Raw genomic sequence first — 9657 nt, 5'->3', positions numbered from 1 at the left:
CCGTGTAATCGGCCCTGAAAAAGAGTAGATTAGGTTATACAATCGGTTTTGTGATTATGATGAATTCTGCCATCTGCAGTTGTAAACATTTTTTCATAACCACATTTACTTAAAGTTTTAAGATATTTAATTTAAGTTATTATAAGATGCAATTTAGTGTTATTTTTTAAAGTAATTTAAAGTAGCCATTGCAAAGTGGGACGTAGGGTTGTTGTTTTTTGTTTGTTTATTATTTATTTAGCGGATTCGTGTTAATAATGAGATATACATGTAAAAAGTTAAAATTTTTGATCAAAAGAAACTTTATGGGTGGTGTTCCAATCAATTTATATAGAATTACTTTTAATATATTCCTTAATATTTTTCATCTTTTGAAATGTTTATTAGACTTGTTTTAGATAAATTAGATTTTTTAATAAAAAATTCAACGTAGTTGTAAAGTAGGGCCAAAATGTTTAAAAATATTGACAAATAATACAGCATTTTAACTTTAATGGAACTGGAAACTAAATGTGCTCTAGAAACAGTTTATAGTTTCTTTAGCATAAATGTGCTCTAGAAATCAATAAATGTTGTTTCAGCATTTATTAATGCTAAATGTAGTCTAGAAAAATTTAGTGAAAGATGTCGCCACAACTTTTGGCTCTTTTTTGAAATAACTCTTTTTAGTGCTGCAAAATCTTTGTAAAATGTCTTCGCTGCATCTATAATGGCGGATCCAGGATTTTTGACTTTTAGATTTGACAATTTTATACATTATCAAAACCTGAAAATTAAGTTTTTTCATTTTGAATGATAATATTTATATCTTATCACAAAGGAACGCGGAGGAGCATATACCTAGGAAGTACACGCATCCTTCCTTACCAATGTCGCATATTGGTTTAGAGCTGGCCTTGAACCTCGAACCTCTGGGTTCTTAGCCAGAATCTAACCACTGCGCCACAGCTGCACCAAAATTAAAATTTCCGTTGAAATCTCTAACATTAAAATTTCCGTTCTCCAAAATTAAAATTTCCGTTAAGTTTTCCAACAAAAAAAAAAGCCAACCCTAAGTGTTACTTTTGATTAATTAACTTTGAGAACTCGATTAGAGATAACTGCTTGAGAGTGGATTTTTAGTTTGAATTTCGTTAATTTTGTTTTAATAAAAGTAAAAACTAAACGTTTTCTTATTTATAATTAAATACTGTGTAATTGAAAACATAATATTTATTTCATCTTTAAATATTAAAAAGCGAGTTTTAAAATATAGCTTTTTTTCGAGTTTTAAAATGTAGTTTTTTTTTGCGTGCGTGTGCACGCGCGCGCGCGCGTGTGTGTTATTATTTTATAATTGTTTCATTCAGCATAAATTTACTTTTTTTAAAACAATCTTTTATTTTTGTAATATGCGTTAAAAATATTTTCAAGAAGTTTTTATGAAGTACCACGTAGAAATATACTGTTTTAAGGCGCCGTTGCTAAACTTTTTGGCGTCTTTTTTAATTCTAATGCTTCTTTTGTTATACAAAGCTAAAACTAAAAGTATTGTTTTCACGAAAGTAAATTATATATTACGTTATTATATTATTATGATGTTTATTAAAAAAAAAAATTTCTTAAAACGTAAAAACGTTAACAATTTTGAGACTTAAAATAAAACTTTGATTCGTAAAGTGTTCTTTGAGGTTGCCTTTTATTTAAATTAGGAATTAAAACGCTATTTATGAGAAATCCAAAAAAGCAGCTACGAACACCGCTTTAACTTTAAAAGGACTTAACAATTATAAACAGAATATTTGCGATGAAAAGTTAATTTAAAAAAAAGGATAATTGACGGAGTGTGATTACTTTGACCCTATAACTGTTTATGTATTTTGTTTTTTTACGTTTTTTAAATATTTGTTTTATTGTAAATATTATTTTATTGTAAATGTTATATGAAAGTTTATTCAAACAAAATTAAACAAAAATTCAAACCTTAAACTAAAGTTGCCTTTGATTGGCCAATGCTTGTTTTGCGGGAGGTAGATAAGCGTAAACCACTCCCAATGAATTTTTTTTAGCTATTTTGTTATAATTATTAAATGTTTATTTGCTGAAGAAGTGTTTTAAAAAGGGCAATGAAAAATATGTTTACAAACAATAAACTTACGTAATTTTTTACTCTTGATTCCCTGAACATACGGAGACTTTTTTTCACAGCTTTTCAGTTAAAAGTTTATTAACCCTCGACCTAGGCTTCTCTCCCCCCCCCTCCTCCAACCTCTTTCCCTAGCCTTTCTATAAAAAAAAACTATTAAATATCAAGCCCTCAATTTTAAATACAAACTAAAACAACTACTTTAAAATATAAAATAAAGCCATTGTTGTGGTTATAGGGTTCGAGGTTTCACTACCCCCTTCCCACTTTTTTCCCTTAAAAACCCAAACATTAACGAAAACAAACTAATAAGCAGTCAAAACCCCCCAAAGTCTTAAAAACCTTATTCTAGAAAGAAGAAAAAAAAAGGCCTAAAATTTTTATTTTTTATTTGTTTAACCGTTTATAACCTAATTGATAAAAATCTAAATATGAAATTTATTTTGTTGGAAATTGTTTAGGGTGTCGCGTTACTATTTATATATAGATAGCGTTCCCCTTTTCCAAATTCTGTAATAATATCTAAAATATATATTTTAAAACATGATTATGTCTTAAAATATAGATTTTAGATATTATTACAGAATTTGGAAAAGGGGGAACGCTATCTATATATAAATAATAGAATGAAGATTTCATTTATAAAAACAATTTTTAAAATAACACCTAACTTGTTAGTATTGAATAATTTTCTTTGCTACATTTAAAACTTAAGTAAACGGATTTAATCAAGAGTTCAAATTGTTACGCAATAATTTTTAATTTTTTTTAAAAAAGTTTTTAATTGAAGCGACAGGGGTTCGCAATTTTATTTAAAAGTTGTTTCAATTTGAATAGTAAAATTTATATATATATTTAATAAAACAAAAAATGTATACAAATTTTTTTTTTTTTACTTTTTCTGAATTAATTATTTGTTTAAAGTTGGTAACCACCACCATCACCAACAACAATAACACTAACATTAATAATAATAAGAAGAAGAAGAAGAAGGAGAAGAATAATAATAATAACAATGATAATATTAATAATAGTAATGATAACTATGCTGCGTTTAAATGCAAATGTAATGTCGTTTTATGACAAATGTAAAATCTTAAATAATCCTGTAAATAAATAAATATGAACTTTTTTTAAAAGTCGATTTACAAAAAACAACTGTGCGTTACAAATTAAACAGGTGTTCAAAAATTTTGTTATAACAGAATATTTAGAGGTGGTGCAAAATTCACTGAATAGCTACAAAAGATTTTCCTCGATGTGATCATTTTCAATTTAAATGTAATTTTATCTAAAATATGGCTTTTTATTTCAAAACAAAAGCAATTCATTTCCTAGACTTAATGAATCATTAGATCTTTTCAGGACTATTTTAACATTATGTCTTTTACTCGAGAACGTGTGCGGATAAAAGAATCTTGATTTAAAACAAAATGTGTTGACTTTAGATTAGGTGGCAAGACGTCAAAACTTTAAAGTCGGCTCCTCCTTTATTTATCTGTTTTTTATCCTTCAAGAGATCGATCTGTAGAACACACACAAAAGCGATTTTTTCCAGTAAATTATTTAGCGGGAGTGACATCATGTCTGCTATAACGCTCCTCCCATTGTAAAGTTGTTTAGTAATTTAAAATCCGCGATAGAGAATAAAGACAACATTTTTTTTTGATTAATACAACATATCTTTTCAGTACTATTGACAGCATCTGCAGTAAATTTTCTCACAATTATTTAACATATTATAAATTTGAAACAGTCAATGTGTAACTAAAATGATACTTTTTTATTATAAAAATATAATTATAAAAATATATTTGAATTTTACTTTTTTACTAAAATAAAGTAATAACTTTATGAGGCATTTTTTTATTTAAAAAAAAAGTAAGGCGTTATCACTTTTTCGCCCAACAACCCACCTATCAACTTTTGCATCAACTTTAAACATGAGTTTTTGTTTATTTTTATTTTGTTATTTGTTTTTTAATTTTTCCTGATTTATATTTTATTGATTTAAATCAAGTGACTTATAAACGCCTAATTAAACAAATTTGTTTAAAGTTACGCTTTCAAAAATTATGCTTTCAAAATACGCGTAATATACGCGTCTCCACGTGTAAAATTAAAATTGGGTTTATTGAAAACATCTTTTATTTAAAAACTAATAGAAACTACAGCTAAAATACTAAAAAATATATAACTAAAAAAAAAAACGTTTCAACATATCAAAAGTGTCTACTACGATAGTATCAATCGTATCTAATCAATGATCGTTTTAAAAAAGGGCATTTTTTTAAAACAAAAATTTCTGTTTATAAAAGACACTCCACCAGACTCCTTATATTCAAATTTACTTTCTAGACGCTGGGTAAACAGCACAACTTCGCTGACTTAAAATCACTCTAGGTCGACTTTTTGTAATTATCTCCCACAACTACTATTTACTCAACATTTATTAAACGTTGGCACGTATTTCTAATATTACATTTTAAAATTTGGCACGTATTAACAAAAGTATGTTTTTAACATTGGCACGTATTCCCTAAAAAGGTAAACTCCAAACATTTATATCTGAATAACCTCTGCAGGTATGAGCAATTTAGGCTAAAGTTATGCTTGATATTGTGCAAACAAAAACAATTTCACTTTAATGTTTTAGTTAAGTTGGCTTGTAAAATTTTATGCAACAAATAATTTTCTTTTTAATTTAATTTTAAGTTGGTTTTTAAAAAAATAAGAAAAGTATAGGTTTTTTTTTTTGCAAGGTGTTTATTCTTTTTAAAAACAGCATTAAAATGCTCATTTTTATTTGCATTATAAACCAATTCTAAACTTGTAGTCAAAAAACAAATCCAATTTTTACATCTTCTGTACTGTTATTATTTTTTGTTTTTTGTTTTTTTAATGTGCGTTACCATTAGAAACCTGAAAATCAACTCAAACAATTAGAAAAACTTGCTTTAATGACAGTCTTTGTTTAACTTTTCGAATAATATATATTAAAAAAAATTGTTGCTAAGTTTCATTTTTATGAAAAAATTTTCTAAACATTTTCTACATTTTAAAAAGCAATGCAACGCATATAAATTTAATATTTTCCTTGTTTTTAATTTTGTAATAATTTAGATTTAAACAAGGAACTAATTACATGTAAATGGTAAAAAATTAAAATATTACACTGTTAAAACAACTTTTTTAGAGTGTGAAAATAAATCCTCCTCACTATGGTATATATATATATATATTTATATATATATATATATATATATATATATATATATATATATATATATATATATATATATATATATAAGTTCAAAAAATAAATTAATGTTTTTCTATGGGATACTTTTCATCTGTTTTACATTTTTCGGTGGTTTTTTTATCAGGAACAATTTTTTCCTCAGTTTTTTTATTTTGCGTTTGATGAGTTTTCATATGCTTTGACAAATGATCAGAACGCATAAACTTTTTCAAACAAGTAGTACATTCAAATCTTTTGTCTCCGGTATGAGTCCGTCTATGTCTTTGAAGTTCGTCAGACCGAGTAAATCGTTTATTACAAAATAACCAGTTACACGCAAACGGTCTCTCACCTGCGTGCCATCGTAAATGCGCCCTCAAATGACTAGTTTTTCCATATATTTTACCGCAACCAGGAACATGACAAACATGTAACTTTCGTTGTTTTCCATCTTTGGTAGTTACCGTTTTGTTTTCTCCATCACGACAATTAGGACAGGTACAAGCAATTCTTCTGGGTCTTCTGTGATCTCTTGTGTAATAAATTTGCTGCTGTTGTTGATATTGGTAATCGGATAAATTCTCGCCGTGAATATCTCCTGGTATCATTCGATTAATAATCATTTCTTGTTGGTGTTGCCCCATACCTATAGAAATATTAGCCTGCATGCTACATGTAGGACAAAATGAAGAAGTGGTTCCTACAGGATGATTGTGTATGCTTTCATGATTGCTACCATCGGATATATGTTCCTGAGGGTGTCGTATAGAAAAATTACTGCTCCATTTCATGTCTGAAGTGTGATGTTGATAGTTTAATGGAGAGTTAACATAAGACGGTTCTCTAAAGTTTGAGTGAACCATATAAGAGTTCTCTTGCTTCACTTCGATTGGATTGTTTTGTGGTAAAAAATGAGCAAAATTTTGTTCTGAGCTATAACTATTAGCGGTTGGATTGCTATTCCCGAAGGAATGTAATAAATGTTGCTGATGTGGCGACACTGGCTGAGTTGGCGTATGGGACGCATGTAAACTCTGGGGCTGGTTTCGCAGTGTTGACATATTTTGGACCGGATTAACTATATGTGATAAAGAAGGTTGCTTACTAATTAAATTCAATGCTTGCATAGGAATGTTTTTAATTTCAAACTCCTCTTGAACCATGCAAGAAGATTTTGTTGGTTCAACATTTGGCTGACATTTTCGATATGACTGTTGCCACATGTATTGTTTATCAGAAGTATAACCGTTTTCTGGGTTGTGGTAATTTGTCGGGGAAATAGAACTTCCCAGATTCAATATATTTTGCTGGTCTGACTGCTGTAAGCTGTGCAAAGCGCTACCTTGAAAACTCATTTCATCTACTGCACAGTTAGGGGACTGCGAGGAAAGACACGAGTCACTTTCAAAGAAAAAATTACTCTGCGATAGCGGGGACGAATTAACATAATTTTCTGACGACTTCATTTCACAAGAAGAAAAATGTAGATTATCAATGCGACATGTATTTACATTGCTATGGCTGCAAGATGAACTCGATAAAGACGCGCGGTTTTGTGCTTCAATCATTCGTGTTTCCGTTATTATATTAGGATGTAGACGGGGTTTTTCAAACGTTTCGTTTTTTAATTTCATGCAGCTAGAATGAGTTGGTTGAAGAATTGTTTTGTGTAGTACGTTATAGTTTTGATCTATATATAAATCGTCTTTATCTCGATCGAAGGAAATATCTTTTTCGTTAAATATGTTATTACCTTGAGGATTAAACGTGTCGCCAATTTTACTGCACGTTGCAGCTAAAAGTGCTAATGGTGAGGGCTGGATATTCTGGAATAAGAAAAAATATTATCTCAAGAAAGGGGGCGGAGAAGTTCCGCAGTTCTTCATATAAAATTCAATATTCAAACTTGAGACATTGTAAATAATACTTACAGCAGTCTGCTGGTGTGTGTTAGGATAAACATATTTACCATCGTCTTTCTTTAAACCTATGGGTCTCATCTTAGTCTAAAATAACAAGGAAATGCTTTAAATTTACACGAGATTTCCTTGTAAAATTTGAGGCTCGATATAAAAGTTAATGGTTCAATTGTTATAAACTTTATAAACATACAGCTGCACGGCCTCGTTTACAAATCAAATCTAAACAGCCAATAGGAGGATCTTTTAAATGTTTGATTGACAGCTTTTCTGTAAAATTATTGTTTTTGCGCTGTTAGCATAAAACTATATTTGAATAGCTGTCAGTCATTCTTTTATTAAATTTATTTCTGTAATTAAAGGAGGTGATGATTGGCTTTACGATTAATATCGGAGTGTTAAAATTGTAATCCGAAACAACGAAATTTAGCAACTTAATATTATCATTCATTTTAAAAAAAAACAAAGCCTTAAGAAAAATTCTTTACTTATAGTTTTTGATAAAAGAACCATTTTCTTTATTGTTTTTTTCTTTTTGGCCACAGTCAAATTTGTTAAAGTTTATCATAAAATATAAAAAGTTCATTAAGTTGGAGGAAAAAAAAACGTTTAAAACAATTTTTGCAAGCTGCTCTAACATAATCGTGCCGCCCACTATAAATCAAGTTGATTTAACGAGTATTTGTATTATTCGGTGTATATTATGACTACAACTAGAAAATACTAATACTGCTAAAACAAAACAAAACAAAACAAAAAAAAAAACAAATCTTGATTTAAAAAATTTATTACCAGAATTATTATTTGTAAGTTTTTAATTTTAAAATATATACTTAAGCTATATTACTTCAACAAAATTTGAAGCGCACTTTGATGCGTAAAAACCTTACCTATGCGACGATTTCTTTTGTGAAAAATTTTTTGAATATATATTCTGATTTGCAATTCCGCATATTAAAATACTTCCAGAAATTCACTTAAAGATTGCGGGAAAGTTAATTACGAATTCATGAGCTTGATTCGAAAATATTAGTTATTTATTCATCTTTAAATTGTTGAAATTATTGATGAGTTAAGTGAGGGAACATGTAATGTTGAAGAAGAGACTCTTGCGACAATACCAATTTTCTTTTTCATTGGTTTTTCTTTGAGCTGATTCTTGTTGTTTTGATTTTCCTTTATTTATTTTATTTTAGTTTCAACATTATTGTTTTTGATTGGAAAATTATTACCAGATTACTTTCAAAACTTTATTTTCATAAAATTTTGGTTTCATTTAACATTTAATTGTATTTTTAACTGTCTTTAAAGTTTAAACAGATTTATATTTTAAATAAATAAACTTAAAAACAAATGAAATAATGTTTTAACTAAAACTTTTTCTTTCCAATGACTTTACTTAACTTTTCCATTTTTATTCGTTTCATTTTTTTTTTTTTTTTTTCCTTTTTTCTAACTTTCCGCCAGGTAGAAGTTCCGTCAATTCCAAGATCATTTAAATTTTTTTAAATTTATTATATTAATATTAACTAAAACTTTTTCTTTCCAATGACTTTGCTAAACTTTTCCATTTTTTTTATTTTTTTTTTTATATATAATAAAATTTTAATAACATTTGTAAAATAAATTTATTATATTAATATTATTAAATTTGTAAGTTCATATAAATTTTGAGCTTTTGAAAACTTTTTTATATGAGCAGACTTATCTTAAAGTAAACAAATGAAAAAATTAAAAAAATAAAGGTCTATTTAAATTAATAAAAATTCAATAACCGTCTATTATTACAAATTTTATTTAAGTCCATTTTACAATAAAATTCAATAACTGTTTATAAATGTAAACGCTTTTTTATATTTTATAAAAAAGATTCATCGTTGTTTTATTATAGAATCTTTCATCTTCAGATTTATGAACTGTTCCAGAATAGTTTTATTATTCCAAATTACTAAAAACTGCATTTTTTTAGCATTAACTTCTTAACATTTTAAGGAGCGTTAATAAAAGTCTCTGTGATATTTGAAGATTATTTACTTTTAAGATTCTAAATTATGTTTTTGTATGAAATACATAAAGTTTATTAATTTCATCGACTCTAACTCAAACATAAAATTGTTTAAAAACTTACTTTAAAATAATTAAAGTTTAAAACCTCGTCGGACCTAAAAGAAACACTCATAAGCAAAAAAAAAACTCACAAAATTTTTAAATAAAAACTCTGTAATAAATTGAAAGAAAAAAATAATAATAATAAACTTATATAAACTATAAACAATAAAACTGTGTATAAATGTACGGTTTATATCATTCCTTTAAACTTGTCATAAAATTATAGGTGCCGTTGTAATAAACTTAATAAAGAACATTTAGAA

At 27.2% G+C, this 9657-nt stretch overlaps 1 protein-coding gene across 1 annotated transcript; it reads right to left on the bottom strand.

Annotated features, from left to right (window-relative positions):
- Nucleotides 1–5429: 5429 nt before the first annotated feature.
- On the bottom strand, nucleotides 5430–7498 carry LOC100197623 (zinc finger protein 397). The gene is made up of 2 exons (XM_065799508.1): nucleotides 7298–7498; nucleotides 5430–7192 (listed from the first exon to the last, which is right to left on the bottom strand). The coding sequence occupies exons 1-2, from the start codon at nucleotides 7364–7366 to the stop codon at nucleotides 5450–5452; spliced, it is 1812 nt and encodes a 603-aa protein (XP_065655580.1). The 5' UTR covers nucleotides 7367–7498; the 3' UTR covers nucleotides 5430–5449.
- Between the last annotated feature and the right edge of the window lie 2159 nt (nucleotides 7499–9657).

The sequence above is a fragment of the Hydra vulgaris genome, chromosome 06, assembly GCF_038396675.1.
Source record: "Hydra vulgaris chromosome 06, alternate assembly HydraT2T_AEP".
Taxonomy (NCBI): Eukaryota; Metazoa; Cnidaria; class Hydrozoa; order Anthoathecata; family Hydridae; genus Hydra; species Hydra vulgaris.
The sequence above is the reverse complement of the archived record's forward strand: the minus strand, read 5'-3'. Positions and strand labels throughout refer to the sequence as shown.